Source organism: Haliotis rufescens, unplaced genomic scaffold, assembly GCF_023055435.1.
Source record: "Haliotis rufescens isolate VD_foot unplaced genomic scaffold, xgHalRufe1.0.p SCAF_10, whole genome shotgun sequence".
NCBI classification, from domain to species: Eukaryota; Metazoa; Mollusca; class Gastropoda; order Lepetellida; family Haliotidae; genus Haliotis; species Haliotis rufescens.
In genome coordinates, this window is record NW_025963780.1 from 8,619,132 (window position 1) to 8,640,113 (window position 20,982).

The 20,982-nt window shown below is 38.2% G+C and overlaps 2 protein-coding genes across 13 annotated transcripts in view; one reads left to right on the forward strand and one right to left on the reverse strand.

Annotated features, from left to right (window-relative positions):
• The window catches only part of LOC124118618 (probable serine carboxypeptidase CPVL), a 38,755-nt gene extending 33,220 nt beyond the window's left edge, over nt 1–5,535 (forward strand). For all 3 annotated transcript variants that reach the window (XM_046480799.1, XM_046480800.1, XM_046480802.2), the window contains exons 12-13: nt 4,784–4,966; nt 5,381–5,535. In XM_046480799.1, coding sequence (XP_046336755.1) covers nt 4,784–4,966; nt 5,381–5,491 — 294 coding nt within the window. In that variant the 3' untranslated portion in view covers nt 5,492–5,535. The remainder of the gene's footprint in view (nt 1–4,783; nt 4,967–5,380) is intronic.
• A 149-nt stretch (nt 5,536–5,684) lies between these two features.
• LOC124118617 (protein piccolo-like) overlaps nt 5,685–20,982 on the reverse strand; it is a 109,920-nt gene continuing 94,622 nt past the window's right edge. For 7 of the 10 annotated variants that reach the window (XM_048386741.1, XM_048386738.1, XM_048386740.1 and 4 more), the window contains 5 exons: nt 18,153–18,269; nt 16,727–17,026; nt 15,588–15,713; nt 11,988–13,777; nt 5,685–11,688 (listed from right to left, as the gene is read on the reverse strand). In XM_048386741.1, the coding sequence (XP_048242698.1) occupies nt 11,647–11,688; nt 11,988–13,777; nt 15,588–15,713; nt 16,727–17,026; nt 18,153–18,269 (2,375 nt within the window). In that variant the 3' untranslated portion in view covers nt 5,685–11,646. The remainder of the gene's footprint in view (nt 11,689–11,987; nt 13,778–15,587; nt 15,714–16,726; nt 17,027–18,152; nt 18,270–20,982) is intronic. The other 3 variants (XM_048386742.1, XM_048386744.1, XM_048386743.1) reach the window with 3 other exon arrangements.

Consider the following 20,982-nt stretch of genomic DNA (forward strand, 5'->3'; position numbering starts at 1 on the left):
TTGTTTTCATTCATTCGCTGCAGCTTTGAACAGAATCATTCTTGTTCCTTTCCGTTTGGTTGGGAAGTTTTTCGATGCGCGATAGACGGTGTTTTCACAAGTATTTTCTTTTGTAAGCGTGTATATGTTACAGTCAATGTGTAAAATATGATTCACTCAGGCAATTTATTAAATATCTAAATATTTAAGTCATTTTACAAATTGACTGAATAATCCATTCATTTATTTAACCGACTGACTAAAAATGATAAAGACGACCAAGAGAGCTTAAACACATCACAATATATTAATTATGCTAAGAAAAGAAGCCAAACAATACAGAACTGTACTTGGTGATGGTATTAAACATAAACAAATATTTGGAATTCGTTATCATATTAATAAAGATGGACATATTTTTCAGTTAATTTGTAAAATAAACTGAATATTTAGGCGTTTTAATACATTTCCTTAGTGAAATCTGTTTACATTTTGAATGTAAACATATACACACGGTAAAATAAGCAATGTTCAGTGAAATATTTACTCTGTGTTGCAAGTCAAAATAGTGTACACGAAGATCACAATTACCAAGCAAGTGACTTATCAAAACTGCATCACCATTACCGATGCTCCCCACAAATATACCTACATTTCAAAAACTGTATTTCATTTTTGTTGATCAGTGTGACCATACGTCCTTATACTTTCAATTAAAATGCGCTTACGAATGGCGAGCACAGGTCGCGAACAAGTCTAGATTTCTGCTATATCATCCGGGTACTCACTGGGAAAATACAGTAATGCACAGGTAACAACTACTCCCGCGGAATTGCTTAAGATCAGTGTCCTTTGTACGTTGAAATACTATATATTGTGAAAGACAAAATGATGTATCAAGGATCAAGTAGAAGATACATTGACCGTTGCGCTGGGAGTTTATTCAACAGACCGTGAAAATAACACTGCTGTATCTTATTATTTATTTTAGATGATGCAGGCAAAGCTCACTTCTCCTGGCGGCCATTATCAAACGGCCAGCTAAAACACAACCCCGCGCTTACTTCTACAGGTCTCTTCCTGTAGTACGGTAATTAGTATTCTCTCCCTCAAGTGTATCCTCAATGATATAACCCACCCTCATTAATTACATGCTGCTCTTTTCCAGCCTCACGGCTATGGAGCTGTGATAAAGAGTCCAAGTCATCATAAAGTAATTAGGGTCCAATAAAAACAATGCGCCGCCAAACCTCATACATATTATCACTGAAAGTCGTACTACAGACGGTTAATGTCAAATCACAATAAAAGCATTTCAATTGCAATAACATGTTCCAGGACCATGTATTCTCTTAACACCATCGGATTTAGAAGCAATGGTCGTATAAAACAAAACAGATCTATTTAATCGCAACAGTATTCATGTTATTCCCACAAAATCACATAAAGAAAGGAGACATTAGGAAATACATGTGTATTATCATTTTTCGTCAGGATAACCAAATTTTCTCTCCTTGTTACCACCTCCAGGTTCAGCTTAAGACGGGTCCTCCTTTGGTCAAAAGTTTGTTCCCCCTCTAATGAGTGTGTCACGCGTTGCACACGAGTGGCGGACGGGGTGCACACCCGTGTGCAACGCGTTGCACACGGGTCTCACACGCGTGACCAACCCGATGCACACTAGTTGCGTAACGCGTTGCCCATGCGTGTAAGGGGAATGAACTTCTAGGCAGTAGTGTACATGTATATAATGACCCTGCAACGTCAAGCTGCAGCATTCACTGTGACATTTATTCCACTGTTCATCAAATAATAATGTTCATGGATCACACAATCATGTGACGGAATGCGCAGTGGATATGAAGTTTCAGATTTATATTCAAATATTGGTATTTGGTGGTTATATTGAATTTCAGCAAATGAACTACAACAGAGAAAACTCATCGACTTCTTGTGAAACAACTGGTTTGGGGTAAATTCTGAGAGGACCTCATATAGGTCATCCTTGTTTCCAACAAGTATTTACAGGAATGAAAACGAAACAACTTGTTATAGCCTTTATTGTCATGTTAATAAGTAGATTCAGACAATAACAATCAACATTGATATCTAAACTCGCCAAAACATGTCATTTAAGGGATAAATATTGATATTTGGTGGTCATATTGGATTTATTCAAATGATTGAGTATTCTACATACATCCTTTGGTCTGTTTACCTCAATGTAGAAGTTCAATTCACTCAAATATGTCATCAGAGACCAACAGTGTCTTGACATTCTATGTCTAGCCATCAAACTCTTGGCGGCCATCTTGGAATGTTTAGGCCACCAAGGGGCTCTGGTGACGGAATTTCTTATCTAAAAGTGTTAACTACACTTCAGTGAGTTAGTGTGCCAAGGTATATGCATATAAGCCCTAGCACACTGTTTTAGAGATAAACGATTCAACAGTGTAAACACACATTTAGGAAACTTGGCGGCCATCTTGAAATTGGCGGCCATCTTGATTTTTTGCAGATTTGTCAATAATCGAAAACGTTCAGGAGTTGTGAATATCTTTTTAGAAACATAACATGGATATTTCGCAAGACAACACATGTTTTTTTCCATCAAAACATTGACCCTCATCTGACATATGCAAGATATATTGATAATTGGTGGCCATATTGGATTATGCAAATTAGACATATTTCCCAAACTGGGATTGCTTGGGACTTTAAATGTTGTTTTCGGGACCTTGTAGAAGTGCATTGTGGTAAAATAAATTCTGTTGCAATTTGTTCCAAGTTCAGCGAAAAAATGGCCTAGATTGCCTGGACTACGTCTGCATGGGAGACATAAAAGCGACTTTCATCAGAGAAGATGACACGCCTCCACTCACGATGACGCCAATTGTGATGACCCTGTCGTGCTTGTTGATGCCGTGGTTGGAGAACAGGACGACGTGCTGGTCGGCGACATCTAATGTTGTTGGAACGGAGACGTCGGATCACAGTATCCCGGCTATTGTGTCGATTATGTGTTCCTATGGTCTGTCGAGCACTTTCACTTGCAGTTAGGAACGGATGTCGCTGGTGTTGACGGGTAATCTGCCAATCTTGTCGAGATGTGGTGACCCTAGGACGACCGCTCCGAGGAAGGTCATCTGTGGTCTGTTTAGCATTGTATCGATGCAGGAGACGGTAAATTGTGGTTATGTTAACGTTGAAATGACGGGCAACATCTTGGACAGACTCTCCAGCTTCCAAACGTCCGATAGCCTGGTTTCTCTGAATTTGAGTTAGGCGAGGCATTGTTGACCAAGGAGTGGTAGGTCCAAGAATCGGCCAGAGTTTTATAGCCACTACAGTTCGTGCATTTTCGATTTCGCGAGAAATGGGTGCATGATACCCACATATTCATTGAAATGGTGCGTTTTGGCGATTCGTTTTTTATGTTGCGTTTTTACTCGGGGCTTCCAAAATGCAACCAAAAATATTGATAACACCATCAGGCTTCACTACATGCTAAAACTCGTATCAATTTATGCTTCCGTGTTTGTTACCTATTTGCTTAAAACCACTTGCGTTTCTTTTGCGTGTGAATATATATAATGATTAACTTGAACTGTAGATGCTCCAGAAAAGTATTGTTAGTTATATGCAAAAAAGGTGTCACTCTTGCGTGACAAGGGTGTCACGTTCTATACCGAAACATCGCATCATAATAAATAAAGGAGTTGTCATCCACATAGTATTCTTAACTGTAAGCAACTTCTAAACAGTTGAGTTATATATATTTATATATATAAAATACAAAAGTCCAAAGATGAGCTGTAGAATTTACTCAACAGGTTTCACGCATGTGATTTTCAAGAGTGTGTGTATATATATTTGTCGGTTCATTGTGATATGATACGGAAAAACCGATGTGCAAACTGTATGAATCCGCAGAGCAACTTGACACGCCTACCAAGACAGTAGCCATTCAACGGAGAGCATGATAAAAACAAAGTTCATAGGACCTGTCAATCAAGGCAAGGGGTGAGAAGAACTGCAACAGTCAGACTGTAATGAGCCGGAACAAATATGTTCGGGAGAAGGTGGCTGTTTCAAATGACATGATCAATTACCGCCAGATACAAACATTCGTTCCCTGAGAAAAGGAAAGATACAGTTGGAAAAATGCTAGTTAGAGATGAAACCCGAAGAAGTTGCGGAACCGAGTCGAGCGGTAAAAACAGGCGAGCGAGCCTGCATATTTGCTGTTTCATTCCTTCTCGGCCTTCGGTCTCAAAAGGTTTTGTTTGGACAATGAATATGCATGGATTTTGCTAAATGTCCTGTGCATGACGTAACTCTTAAGCAGCAAGGGAATTCCCTCGACTGTAATATTAGGAATCTCCGACTCTCCGTAGTAACAAAAGTAGTCCGCCTCGGTGGGGGTGGCTTAATTTTTTACAATCATTGGGAAATGAATGCAATAACAAGTAACCAACTCAGCCAATCAGAATGCATGAATTTCTATGAACACAACTTAAATTTAAATATAACCACATGAAGATGCAAATATATATCTTCTGCTGTTATTCCCGCATAGTGTGAGCTGGGTTTATGGCCAGTATCATTTACATTACAGCATGCTGGCTTAATTTGGGAGAAAGTGCAAAGTAATGTATTACCCTGGTGCTGAAAATACATAATCATATTCAGGACAATTTGGGGATTTGAACTCTGGCACAGCTAAAGGGAGGAACTCCACAATGAGAACTGCAATGTCTTATATATACGACCCTGGTCTTCATTCCTCTCCTGTTTGTACAAGGTAATGCTGTACAATGGGCAACTGGACATCATTGTGGCCAACCCTCTGACCGAGGCCATGCTGCAGACTGTGGACTGGCGGGGGCTGCAGGCATACAAGGCTGCCCAGAGGACAGTGTGGAAGGTCAATGCTGATGATGAAGAGGTGGCTGGCTATGTGAGACAGGTGGACAACTTCTACCAGGTATGTTCAAACACAGCCTTGCCCACCAAGAGGATGAGATCTTGGATATTAGTACATGAAGATGCACATTAATTGATATCCATGATCAGACATACTTTTTGACCTTGCACTAATTCATAATCCGCCCCTCCCAAAAAAAACCAACCAACAACAACAACAAACAAACAAAAAAACAATACCCAACTTGTAAGTAGTCTAAGACTGAATCATGTGAATGACTTCTTCTGAACGTCCATGTTGCAGCTTCTTCCACTGACAAATGGTGAGGAGGTGTTACTTGGGGAAGTTGGTGTTATACTTTAGACAGCCAGTGTTGTACATGATCAACAGAAATGGTTCGTAATGCATTTAATGATGAGTATCAGTTTGTACTTACAATGAACATATTTAAAAAAGTTGGGATTCCAATTTCAGGTAGTTGTGCGTGATGGAGGCCACATATTGCCACATGACCAGCCAGCTAGATCATTTGACATGATTCGGAGATTTGTGGAAAATATACCTTTCAGTGATCTTCATCAGTAGTATTGTATCTGTGAAGGATTTGAAATAAAGTCTCCAAGATTTCATTCCTTCTGTTGTCTGTATCATGACATGATATAGCTGGAGGTCACCACATGGGGTCAGAAGTCAAGACAAATGAATAACATAAAATCCACGAAACAACACCCAGAGTGGCCTCATCTTCCTAATTGGAAAAACAACACCCAGAACAAGGTACAATTTCCTATATTTATGTAGATTTTGCGCATACATACAACTGTTGTTAATTACATGGTATATTCAATAGAAAACACATGGACAGGACAGATACAGTAATATACACAGAATCTACAAATCTCCATGAGAGACACCGATATCAACATTGACATTATGCAATGAGGGAGATGAAAGACATGAACGACAGCAATGCAAGCACAGTAGCTCCATATCCCTGCCTTGAAACTGGAACTGATTTCTTCATACACTGGTGTTGTGGGATATTTCCGAGCTAACAACTGTATTAATTGTAATGGCAGAGAAAACAATATAAACTCTTTCTGATTTTGATTTCACAATTTTTTCACATTTTTTAATTCTGCAGTACATGCTGGAACATGTATAATTAGAGTCTGCTAAATGTTTGATAAGCATATTGTGTTTGTACACAGGAACAGTAGGAATAGTCTCAGTATTACTGTCAAAAGTGGAATTATTATATAACAAACAATTACTACTTGCAGGTTTGGGTTTTCATTTTACATTCAAGTCCAAAAATAACAAAATTAATGCCTTTGCAGCCATCTTGATACTACAAGTTTTCAACACAATACCAGTGTCAGTTCAACAATGTTGTTTTATTTTCATGATTCTTTCATGAGGTGACTTCTAAAGCTATTTTGTACATACATCTATATGAATACCTATATATACATATTGGTTCTGTCTGGAGAGTAACTGGAAGACTATAGCTGTCTATCTAATATATTAGCTGACTAAGGATCTGGTAAGTGATAAATGGAGCATTTCAATGCATATCTGTAAAACCTGTTCAGCCTATTCTATTACTTCCAAGTCTCACGGCATATTGAGTTATGGGAACATATTTTCATCACGTACATTCAGTATTAAGTTATGTAATGTGGCATAATTAATTAAATTGTGATTAAATATATTTGTTTTCATAATTGTTATGCATAACGATTGTGATGAGAGTTTAAAGTGGGGTAGGATAAAATATAACTAATATCAAAGTTCTAGATTATACACACCACTGACCTTTTCAAACAATATTCCTGGTATTATAAAAGATATAATATAAATGAATAAAATAAACTTTGTGATAATTTTAATATCACAAAATCAAATTATTAAGTCCTTAATGCTGAAGTAGAAACATCTTATTTTCATTAACATCTGTTAATTATGAGTAATCATAGGTAGTTTCATAATTTAGGAAAACCTTGAAAATCTGATTCCAATAAGAAAATCAAAGGTATCAAAATGATATATACATTTTCTTCAGTACTATTGCACTACATAAACAAATAATATCATATTTCTAAGATGGTGAAGAAATTATTAACATTATGATGTTGGGCCATCAGGTAATATGTTCTAACCAGGTCTGGGACACTGCTTCATACAGCCTTCCTAGTGTCACCATGAGGAAAGTCTTAGACACTGCCTCATACAGCCTTCCTAGCGTCACCATGAGGAAAGTCTTGGACTCTGCCTCATACAGCCTTCCTAGTGTCACCATGAGGAAAGTCTTGGACTCTGCCTCATACAGCCTTCCTAGTGTCACCATGAGGAAATTCTGGGACGCTGCCTCATACAGCCTTCCTAGTGTCACCATGAGGAAAGTCTTGGACACTGCTTCATACAGCCTTCCTAGTGTCACCATGAGGAAATTCTGGGACGCTGCCTCATACCACCTTCCTAGTGTCACCAAGAGGAAAGTCTTAGACACTGCCTCATACCACCTTCCTAGTGTCACCAAGAGGAAAGTCTTGGACACTGCCTCATACAGCCTTCCTAGTGTTACAATGAGGAAAGTCTTGGACACTGCCTCATACAACCTTCCTAGTGTCACAATGAGGAAAGTCTTGGACACTGCTTCATACAGCCTTCCTAGTGTCACCATGAGGAAAGTCTTGGACACTGCCTCATACACCCTTCCTAGTGTCACCATGAGGAAATTCTGGGACGCTGCCTCATACAGCCTTCCTAGTGTCACCATGAGGAAAGTCTTGGACACTGCTTCATACAGCCTTCCTAGTGTCACCATGAGGAAATTCTGGGACGCTGCCTCATACCACCTTCCTAGTGTCACCAAGAGGAAAGTCTTAGACACTGCCTCATACAGCCTTCCTAGTGTCACCATGAGGAAAGTCTTGGACACTGCCTCATACAGCCTTCCTAGTGTCACCATGAGGAAAGTCTTGGACGCTGCCTCATACAGCCTTCTTAGTGTCACCATTAAGAAAGTCTTGGACACTGCCTCATACAGCCTTCCTAGTGTCACCATGAGAAAAGTCTTGGACACTGCCTCAGACAGCCTTCCTTATGTCACCATGAGGAAAGTCTTGGACACTGCTTCATACCACCTTCCTAGTGTCACCATGAGGAAAGTCTTGGACACTGCCTCATACAGCCTTCCTAGTGTCACCATGAGGAAAGTCTTGGACACTGCCTCATACAGCCTTCCTAGTGTCACCATGAGGAAAGTCTTGGACACTGCCTCATACAGCCTTCCTAGTGTCACCATGAGGAAAGTCTTGGACGCTGCCTCATACAGCCTTCCTAGTGTCACCATGAGGAAAGTCTTGGACCCTGCCTCATACAGCCTTCCTAGTGTCACCATGAGGAAAGTCTTGGACACTGCTTCATACAGCCTTCCTAGTGTCACCATGAGGAAAGTCTTGGACGCTGCCTCATACAGCCTTCCTAGTGTCACCATGAGGAAAGTCTTGGACCCTGCCTCATACAGCCTTCCTAGTGTCACCATGAGGAAAGTCTTGGACACTGCTTCATACAGCCTTCCTAGTGTCACCATGAGGAAAGTCTTGGACACTGCCTTATACAACCATTTTGTGCAGATGTCTAAATCACAATAGTTGGTAAAAGAGAACTTCAATCTTGAAGTAGAGTTCCTTCATATCAGCCCCATGTAGAAACAACAATTTTGGTAACCTTTTCATATTCTGAAGTATCATTCAAGCATAAAGCAAGTTCAACATAAGTTCAAAAGCTATTTTCACAGCTATTTGGTAGACTCAATGATGGACCAAAGTAACACTGGTCAAAGCATAACATCATCAAACAGTGTGTACTTTGGGGGAGAAATGGAATTTATTGAAGACAAATAATATTCTTTTGAATACTGAAATATCAAATTACTTTTACAGTATAATGTAGATAAGTAGAAATGTCCTGTTTGTCTACTACCCTGAAGATCTTGTGTGACAATCTCATTAGAAGCTTGATGCCGGGGTAAAAATATTGAGCAGGGGCACAAAGGATCACATCTAGGATAATTGCACAAAATAAATAGACAGTCAACATGAAATATTCTAAGCTAAAGAATCAGTTTACTCATAAAATCAACTTTGGACATATGAAAACCTGATAAAGCAACAATCAGTTAAATGAAGACATGCCATCCCAACATTAGTGTGTAAACATCGTGTTGTTTGTGGGAACACCACATTAGGCTATTCAACAGCCCTGTTTAGTACCTGGATCAGTGACACATCCAGCTAGGACCCAGTGGGAAGAAGAATAAAAATAAATGCATTTGCACAAATGAACTGTCTTGTCTTCTTCACTGGACAAGAGTTAAGTCTCACCTTACATTAAAATACTAGCTTCTGATTGGTTAAGGAGGGTCAAATATAATCCATGCAGCCAGCTCGTGTAGCCTGCTCATATACCCTGTTGTGAAATCAATTGGAACATGCTTATCCTGCATGACTATCGTTGAAATGAAAATGTAGTGATGTTTATCCGAATGCATTGAGTTAAGGGAAGTAACTAGGTTTGTTTGCGTCGTCTGCTAGCTGTTAAAATGGCTGAATCAAAGCAATTTACTTCGTGAAACTATATTCTGGGTCTGTATGGATGAATGTTGGTGAGATAGATTTGTGGTCAATCCCTCGGAGATCAGGGTACATTGGCTAACACACAGGGCACATCACACCACATACCCCTCGAGATTGGCTGAACTGGATAATGCAGTCAACAACAATTCAAACAGGTTCTCATTCTACTTCTCAGTTTCTATTCGTCCAAACTCTTACATTTTTAAGGCTAAGCCCAAGATTGAAAAGAACAGTTTATTAAGTTGGGAGAAAAAAGCAAAATATTTTCATTTAAAAGATTAGAGCAGGTAGTTGCCATGATCCAAGTAGAAAACAAAGGCTGTCATTTCTACAGTCCCCTCTGTCCAAGCTGAATGTAACTATTGTCTCACCATTGGAGGGCTTTTGTCAACATGGATGGCAAATCTAGTTGTCAAATAAAAAATGATAAACTGGGGATAGTGCAGAAATGATGTGTGTGTGTGTTAAGCACCATTTATGATTTGAAACAGTTCTGCTAAATGACACACACAGGTGTAAAGACATATATTGCTGTAGTCATGTAAATGTAAAGAGTAACAACTGGAACATGGACCCTAGAATACCTACTTCACCTATACATTTTGTACCCATGAGAACTGCCGCTTCTATCATACATAATATCTACCAGTTTTAAAAAGAGTAAAAAATTTAGGCAGTTGTCTCTATTGCTATAAGTAACAAATTACATTCTACAAATTGTTTAAATCTCATAGTTCATACCCAAACAATGGTTTAATGCTTAATGTTCTTGTAGATAATCCTCTAAAGTCTACACTGAAATATATATGCCCTATATGAAGTTACAACAGGAACAGAGTATATATCGGTGATACAGAAATAATGCTGTCCTTTATTCAAATATAATTTTTCCATAGCTCAGAGGTTGTAACACTTCACGGTTTCAACTGTATTTACACTGTAAACATGGCCTCTTAGCCCATTAGCTGCATTATCTGGATGCGGCTGCATAAACAGTAAACTGGATACCTAGTATACCTCCCTTTGTTCACACAACCCTGCCTTGTGCGTTCCACAATAACTGTTGTATTTGTATATATATAACCACAAACAAACTTTAGCTTGTTTGCACCAAACATTAAGCAACCATGAAAACATATTTATTAAAAGATGAGTTCATCAAAAGCATTATTCACCAGATCAAGCACACTCTGCGACGACTTGGTGGTAGAGTACCTTGAACCTGGTTTACACATATTGTGTCTTGTTTTCTTATTTTCAGACATTGCTTTGTCACTGATGGACATGCTCACTGCAAGTAACAGATCTGCCGGATACTGCTACCTGTAGTACAAGCCTCTTTCACTCAACACTCCATCATTGACCAGCTTATATAATACACAAGCTGATAAGGACATTCAACACTCATGCTCCCAGATGTATCACCAAGCTTTATGAAAGTTTAGATCATCTGGCACAGCCATAAAAACTAGCTGGAGCAGTTTTAGTGCTCAATGCTTCATCATCCAGTATCCCTGGTCACAAGCCATTCTTTGTTGGAATGTATACAGTTCAGAAGATGTAGAAAGTCTCCCAAATCCTGCCCTTGAAATCATTTTATTAGGACATGCAACACAACAGACAAGGTGGCTTCAGAACAGAGGTCCTGCACCCCCCTGTATGTCCTCTACATTGTCTCCTCACAGCGCAGTGTGCCCACAGGACAGGCTCACCTCTGTTGGTGTATCTCCTGCCAGCAGTTTGGTAGCACATTTTCTGTTTAGTTAGTACTGTCTAAGATGGTATAATGATAAACAGCAATCTGTTTCATATATAATTAATACAATACTCAAGCAATCACCTTATTTGGTAATAACAGAGAATTACCTCAACCACTCATCTCATCTGAATGAGTCTACACAAGAACATGTTACCATGTTTTGTACCTTGCAACTTGCCCTCACTCTTTTCAAGTAATTTGACAAAGTGTATGTATAAATTTGGCTTTGTCAGAACAGAATGAAATATACAATTAATGTAAAATATTCTGGCATTGTGTGACCTTGACCTTTTGATCATAGCACTGGTTGGCATTTGATTCTCTGCCAGAGTACCCACTCATGAAGACCCTCCTTGCCAGTGTGTGTTTTGGATTGGTACCTGAAGAAAATAATCAAATAAATCTGTATATAAAAGAACAAGTAGCATTACGGAATGAATCTATTATATGATCATAATCACTCTTCACATTGTTTACTCTTTAAACTACAACTCAAACCTAAAGGACTTCTTAAGACCAAAGTAGTTCTAATTTTCAGCCCAGCAACAGAATTATCTGTTAACATTATGATATTATCATCTGACATCCATGCGGTCTATTTAGGGTAAAATATGATTACATGGTTTGCTTTTCAAACGTGCTTTAGGTAATCAGAAAAACATTAAGATAAACAACTTACAGTCGAGAGTTTACCTCTTCCTCCAAAGCTTCTTATAGCTATCATGAGCTCCTCACGAGGGTCTAACTTCCTCTGAAACCTGGGGTCATCCTTCTTGTTAACTCTCCCAGAGTTAGCAGTCTTCTTCACAACTGTCACTGGAGGTGGTGGAGGGGGTGTGGGTACTGAGGACCTACCTGCACCTTGTCCTGAACGTTCGGATGATGCCACTACAACCGATGCTGACTCTGAAGCAACAGCTGAGGGCTGCTCTGACTTGGGCTTCTTCTGCAGAGCCAGTACTTCCATGCTCTTCTCCAGCTGTGACATCATCTGCTGCTGTATCTGCATCTGTTGCTGCATTTGTTGGATCTGAATCTCCTGCATGCTCTGGACTTCTGGGTCAATGTGTTGATTGGCTAGGAGGTCCTGGTTCTGTTTCAATTGTTGTTGCCACATAGAAAACTGTTGCTGTAGAATTGCATACTGAGACTGGAGTGCAGCTTGTTGCTTTGTTATCTCTTTATTTTCTTCCTCTACAGTTCCTTTATCTTCACTTCTCTCTGAAATGTACACCTTCCCTAACTGCTCTAAAATCTCAGTCTCTGCATCCTCCTCATCATCATCAAAGAACTTGCTTCTCATTTCACGATCACCTGATGACATTGTGTCCTGAACTAATGATTGGTAGGATTCCTGCTTTAAAGTGGTCAAATATTCCTCATCAGACTTCTTTAGGACACTTGTTCTCATGGCTGGCAATGCAATCATAGAAATTGATTTCTCTTCAAGGACATTATCAATCTCCCCCTCAGAATCAGGTCTGAAGCTCAGTTCAGAACATCTTGTTTTAACATTGTCCTCTTCAGACCTGGATCCTTGAATACTTTCAGGTTTAGAATAACTTGGTTGAAATGATGCATAGGACACTGCAGGTTCTTGCTCATCCCGATACACCTGAGTCAAACTACTCAGTGATGTTGGCCTTCTTGCTGGCTGAACATATGGCTCTGATCTCCATTTGCTTTCTTCAACATATTTTATCTTAGACAAATCTTCACGTGTCAGTACAAATTCTTCTTTCACTCTTGGAGGTTTCACATCCGTCTGAGGCTTAGGTTCAGAGAAATTTGTAGAATTCGGATCTGTTTCCATTCTACTGTAAGATAATGAAGGTTCGGCAACACAAAATCGAGGAGAGTCTGGTAAACTTGAATGTTCTTTTGGTGTTTCCAAGTCAGGGATTTTGTTAGCACCGGCAAAAGTAAAACCACTTGAAGGTGCTATTGTTATAATTATTTCTTCTGTTGATTCTCTATATTCTTCTTCTTCTTCTTCCTCTTCCTCTTGCATTTCTTCTTCCCTTGCTCCTTCCTCCTGAGGATCATTTCTGAACTCAATTGGTGGAGGAACCATTTCCATGGGAACATCAATTTCCGATACTTCATTATCTGCAACAATGTTTTCACGGTGAATTTCAAGAGAATCCCGCCTAGAACGTGATTGCTGTGCATTTGTTACTGGAACATCATCATAGCTACTGGCATCTGTAGCTGACCCTCCATGGGATCGGTCTTCACTGTCATATTTCTGCACTGAACCAGAGTCTGAGGAATAGGAATCCATCTTGGCATGGAATGGCCTCCCATCCTGGTCGTGTCGAATCACAGACCCTGTCTCAGAGTTACTCTCTGTATCCGGGAGTGAGATGCTAGTCGTGTCGGACATATTGCTCTCTGAGTCTGCCTTCTCTGTAAGCTTACTCATACGCTCCACGAAAATTGCCATCTCTGACTTGTAGCCTGACTCTGCTGAAATACGAAGTTATCATCAGTATAAAGCATGTGAGAGTTTGCTTTTGATTAACAGTAGTTCCACTTTAGGTCAATCATTTAATGACACTATGCATTAGAATTAAGATTGTGTGCGACAAATTGATTCAAATCCTTTCAAATAAAAACTGAACTGTAATTTTTATGAAGGAATACACTAATACAAATAAACAATTTCATATTTTATGCGAACTGAAAGTATCTATGATACATGTGATGGTGTCAGTCACAACCATTTTAAAATTTGCAGTCTTATGAAAAAAGTCTCCAGAAATTATTCAGAATATGTGTGTAATGGAACAAATTTATAAGAACTAAATTGAAGCATTTCTTTCAATGGCACTATTTCACAATTTTATAAATTTCATAAATTTTGATAAAAATATTGTTGAAAACTTAGTAAGGCAAATCTGGAAACATGCAAAAACAAGGATTCTATCTATTCCCAAAGCCAACTACACTGGGTACACTATTTCAACATCTCTCAGTCAGAAGCACTTTTATCTAATAAAGCTACCAGAACAAACAAATGCAAAATAGTTCACTTTAACAGCATCTACTGTGTTACAGAAAAAGCAATGTTCATGACATAAATTGTGTAAATGTGCAACTCCAAACAACAAGTCAAAATGACAGATAACTACAAACTTATCATGATACAATACAGTCATAATGTCTCATACTCTCAATGTGAAAACTAGATTAGTTGGTTTAATGTGCATCTTACAGGATGTCTAGGGTTTATGTAAAACTAATTATATTAAAATTTGATTAATTACAACATTAATGAAGACAGGAAACTTTTTTATGTTAGACATATATATTAACAGAGTAATGCTTCTTTCATGTTGATTTCTCTCAGACCACTGAACACACTTGAGTCAACAAAATCAGATGTTTCAGCACCTTGTGATTCTGCAGCTGACAATAACAAGCAAGAAGTAAAGGCCAAAATGTGTGCAGTTATCTTCAAATATTCAATGTCAGTGCATAATGTATATTATCATAAGTAAGGGTTCCAGTTATTTTATATGGAGTTTGTGTGAACAAATAAACATGTTCAGTGGTCTCAAGACATTAAGTGAAAAGATTGGTCACAATTGATAATAATGGTGCAGCCTTCTTTCGACTACAGTTCATTTCATCTACCGTCAGTTCGACAATAATAATGGTGGTAAGGTGGAGGTGATTCGACTACACCCAGTTAATCCCATCCCTCATTTGATAATGGACAGGTCCAAGCTCCATAATACTAGAGGACTACCTAAATACAATTAAAACTTGAAATAAAGCTGACAAGCCATCTGGAAGAAGTTGAAGAGGACAATCTTGAAGCAGGGGCGGATTCAGCATTTTAATAATAATTATAATCAGGGTAGGAAATGCGCATACAAAATGTCATCAGATGTAATAAACAGGGAGGGGGCCACCCCTAGACCTGTTTCTGAAGGGGTCAGCTTATTACCACTCTAATCACCAATGCACTTGTTTTGATCATGAAACGAACTGTAGATGAAATAGGACGCCCCCATAACGAGGATTGATTTGTGAACTGAAAATTCCAAAGATAACAACCAGCTGAACACTTCCTCAAATACACATCAATTAGAAGTTGAGGTCACTAGGAGAAGGCTGAAATAGAATGGGATTATCACAGAAACAGATGTGTGAAGACAGGCAATTGAAGCAGTAGAAGCACATTAAAGGGAGGTCACTCTAGCCACAACACACAAGTGCAAATCTAATAGGACCATAAGCTTGCCCCCCTAGTGGTGGACTTGTGAACTACCTGGGGCCTCTGCCTCGAGAACTTCCTCTGCCAAGGCGATTGTTTGTTCAAACGCCAAGTTAACATCCTCGATAGTATTAATGGAACTTATACTGCTGAGACTGTCTGTCCGGGAATGGGTGTGGACTGTATTGTGGAAGGAAGGAAGATTGAAGGATTGAAAGAAAGGGATAGAAATATATCATTGCATACACAAACACACAAACATGTTCTGTCAGTGACTATCCTATGTCAAGTGTAGTTTTATACATGGATTTTCATTTAAAAGATTACCTTTCCTTTAATTGGAAAATTTATGTGAGCTGCACCAAATATTAATATTCAGACAATATCTAGTTGACAAATATGAAACGACTGCTTCTGAAGAATTGAATTGAGACAAAATTGAGAAGATGTAGTAATAAAAAAAACAAAAAACCTTCCATAAACCTGAAAAATATCTGCTAAATGCAGGGTCCTTGGTACGATTTCAACAATAACATGACATTGTGTCTAGGAATCTCTAGCAAACAGTGCTGACACCAGGTGTTCCTGAAGAGCTGAGGATGTCTTCCTGGGGGGTCTGACAACCAGCACGTTTTACAGAATACTTTACATGAATTTTAGTTTCTGGATAAATAACTTTCCTCTCGAGTTTAAGGCATAAATTCAAGACTCAGATACTGTATCTTCTCAAAGACAACGATGCTCCAACAACAGTGTTACTACTGGTAGGACTATTCATAATCTAGTGATACAATTCATTCCGGGTACATAAAACACCCAAAAGAAAACACAATGACTATATGCCTTTGGTAATAAGATACTTCATGTTTCGAGGAGAGGGAAATACCACACACATATATTCTTTGATTTAAGAGTTTAGAAACAGTGTATGTCAGTGTTCTAAAGGTAAATTCATTTACAAGCTACAATTTACCATGTGGTACAGTTTCATCCAAGTCCTTGTATTTTTAAAATATTATCAATGATTTTTTGATCTTCAAAATAAACAGAAAGAATTAAATCAATTCTTGTAAAAGTCTTCCTGTGTTGTGACATCATCCTATCCAGTAGTACTGTTCATACTATCAAGTATTACTGATGGTTGCACACCAAATGTTAAGAGATGACAGAAAGCATGAGGAAGGGCGACTCACCGGCAACTGGAGAACTCTTGGCACTGGATGGGCCGAGAGAGGCATTATCATGAACCTCTACACCAACATCCACTGTCTCAGTCGGCCCAGTTGTGGGGGGTGGGGGTTCGCTAGGTGGGGGAGGGGCTACAAAGGAGCAAGGGCGTGGCACTTTTGGCTGCTCGATATTTTCAATATCCTCACTGCATATAGAGTCATCCTCCACCATCATCAACAAACCATCCAATGTCTCATTAATATCTTCGCTGTCATCATCGTCAGTATCCATTTTTCCATCAGTTTCGTCATCATTACCAGATGCTGAAGAAGGAATCACATTTGATATGTTCAGAAAAGATAGAATACTTAATAATGATGATTGATCCACCTGCAGAACATATATTCATTATCAGTAAATTCATATAATATAACTTTCCATAATCATAAGAAATCTTCCATTCTATAGCATGATTCAAACTATATCATAAGTAGGTGTTTTTGAATGTTCAAAGTAATAAGGTACAGACATTGGCACTTGTGTATCTTTGGAACTGAAGCTGAAATTAGACCCAATGGGCAGTTTTATAGGAATTATTTCATATTTCATTCATGGAATGTTCCATTGAAACAACTGATTGGCTCCCTTGAAAATGAAGAAAAGAATTGAAATATCAAAACAAAACTGTTGCATATGGACAGAAACACATGAAACAGAAAATGGGTAAAAATTTGGAAAGGAAAAATAGAAATAATAACATCATCTTCTGGATATAATATATTCATATAATTTCAAGTCTTACACAACATTTGGACATAGCAAATAATGAAAAAGAAGATAATGATGTAAAATAATGCTTGAATAGGCTCTGTAGCTCACCTTTATTTAATGTACTGTATTTTGGATTGTTGGCACTGTTCGGACCATTAATACAAAAGCATATGATTGACAGACAGTTTTAGAGAATTCTAAAAAATGATTCCAAAGTCTAGTACCATACCACATTCCTACATTTGTACATTATCACACATTGAGCATTGTGAATACATTTTTAGTATGGCAGCATTATAGTCAAAGTTTCATGTAATCAATCTCTAAGCCAGTTCTTATATATATAAGCAAACATTAATTGGATCAGCTTACAATGGACAGATAATGGACAACACAACATTCGCTCAAATGAACCTTTGGTTCAGAACAGAAATGACACATGCACTATAAATACTGACAGACCTAAAACCTACAGAGCAAACAGTTGTGTGTAACAGCAAGCATATGGTTCAAAGGTAACATAAAAATATCAATACAAAACAAAGAAGCCACAGCAAAGATTAAATGTGAGAAATTCCTTTGATAAACTCATGCCACAAATCTGACTTACAATATCATTCTACATATTTACACATCGTGCTATACATAACATAAATATCATGCCGTAAGAGGACTTACATGTTTCCTTTGTCGTCTGTTTAGCTTCTGGGGGTGAGGTACTTAGGGTGTGGTCCTGAGAAGCTTCGGGTGTGTGACTAGGAGGGGTAGATGGGGAGGGGGGAGGGGGTTCAGCAACTGGGGAGAGAGGTATACATGCCTGGTATAGTATATTTTGTTGTATATAGGTCATTCATTGTGTTGAAGGCATACATAGTATACAATACATTGGAAATAATATTCATCTTTTGTTGATACCAGTACAATATGCTGTTGAAGAGGGCAGTGAGAAAGGATGGTTTTAAGTTGCTTTCAGCAATATTCCATCACAACTCGGCAGGTAAAACAAGCATGGACACATTTATAACAACTAGGGTACCAAAATGGCCATCCGGTGCAAGAATAATAAATACAGATCATCAGTCAAGTGTCAGAAATATTATAATTATGTGATCCTTTGGCGAGCCTAATACTTCATTTTTATTCCTAATAATGACACACAAGTTTAACAATCTCTAAAGATTTAAAAAATATTACATATGCTATTTATGCCTTCAACATTTCTGGAGTATTATGTTTATATCAACAAGAAACCCAAATAGAATAAACCAAAAATCAAAATATATGTGTAACTATGGAATTTATTTACCTGCAGCTTTTTTTATAACCTAAACTCAAATAATAGTCCAAAATATATTTACAGACTTAAAAAAGCAAACAACTGCAACAGTTACAGCTGATGACCCTGACACAGGTCTGTTTGGGAGCAAGTGCAAAGAGCATCTGCAAGTACCATGTATTCATACAACTTTGCAGAATGGATAGATCATAACATGCAAATATCATATTCATAACACTGAAGCTAAATAAGCTTAATTTGCACATAAGTCCTGTCTGTCAATCTCAAAGACAGAAACAAGAACACAGAAGGGGCAGAGACTAAATATGGGAAATCCATATATAGAGGTCATGTCCTCCAAACTGAAAACACATCTGTGACGTCATTCTATTGTTTAAACCTCCAGTTGTTTGTCAATTATACATCATCTTGAACCAACAATTGGATTTGACGTAACTATTTAAAAAATATTTTGACAAGTGAATAATTACAAATTTTGACGCAAAATATGTATTACCAGAGGGTTTTAACCCACATAGCTTGATTTGAAGATGTGTAATTGTCGACCTCTGAGCCACAGCAACACATGAAGGTATCGTGTGACATTAACTATTAAATAATTTCCAAATTCTGCATAATGCTTAAAAGCTCAAAAACAATATTTGTATAATGTTGTGTTAGAGCAGGTTACCTAGAGCAATGTTCTTATTTATAGCAATTAGATAAACCTTCTGATAAACATATATTAAAATATTCTTGTTTGGGGCTCTATATTGCTTATAATGCCCGTCAGCATGCATCTTTACCATGTGAAATGATTGATAAAATACCATGTGAAACGATTGATAAAATACTAGTTTAGGACCCCACAAAATTATGAAGAGCTGTGTACCATGAATTGTAAATGTCAGCTTGCGACGGAGCTTGGTGCATGTGCAACAGTGACAGAGAACGCTTTCCTCGTGCTTCACTCAAGGGCGACTCAAGCAGTATAAATACAGACTACAAAGAGTTTTGGTTTACCTTTCACATATTTTTCACAAGAGAATATTTTGTCAAAGTGTAAAAGTAGGGATGCATTTTAAGTGGGGGAATATCTTTGTAACCCTGCGGCCCCCTGCTCCATGGTGTTGAGGAATGGAGAGGTACTCTGACTTTCCCTGCTACTCACACACTTGACTGCACAACACGCCCACCCTCCATTCGCGACCATAGTTGCCTGCACGTGTTCTGTGGCAAGTAATCTCAACATAGCAACTTTAATACTATAATACTTAATCACAAATGCTTGACCAAAATTGAATTTGAAAAATAAAAACAGTGTTGAATAATAAAGGAGAGATTAAAATTCTGGCAAGTTATGACAACACTGAAGATGCCTTCAGTTGTCTAGTCAGAGGATTAAACCCCGTCTGGCATTTACTGTGTGGAATGGGGCCAAGGGCAGCAGGTGTTTTATGGTACCCACACAGGTCTCTGATATAAACTATAAAAAAGTCCTATAAAGCCTTCAACATGTTCAATGGAAATGGTTCTCTGGAAAACATAGCGCAGTCTTGATCAGTATATCTTAGATAAGCTAACTTCAGAAGTTTCTTAGAAAACTTGTGTCCCATTGCAGGCACCAAGCAAAATTACATGGATCAAGGACCTTAACTCTGTAAAACATAAATGACAGAACCAATTTTGGTCTAAGTCTTGACAATTAGTATCTCTTAGATAGGCATGCACACTTTCATTCAAGTAATTTCAGTAGTCGCTGAGGAAATGTGTCCCCAATTTCACACAGTATGCACAAAGTTGAAAAGCATGAAGCAAGGGCCATAACTATGTAAACAATGAATGTACAACACCAATTTTCTAACTCATTTGAGATCATGACCAGTAACATCAGTGTGTAAAATTTCATTTCTCTAACTTGTATAGTTTTTGAGAAAATTTGTCCACATTGAGAGCGGACAGACGGACAGAGAACTCCATTCCTATATCCCCTGCCAGTTACAGACATTTATTGTTATTGAAAGTACTCACATTGTGAAGATCAAAGGTCAATTTGACACTCAACAATGGATGCAATATTACTTTTGTAGGATTAACAGAAATAGAAACACTTTAGACTTGCTATTGACTGACTATTGTATTGTATCATTTAACTGCACCACAAAATAGATTATGAAGTACGTAGATGCTGCAACCAAGTCCACATATCAGCCAATGAAAACATCTGTCACT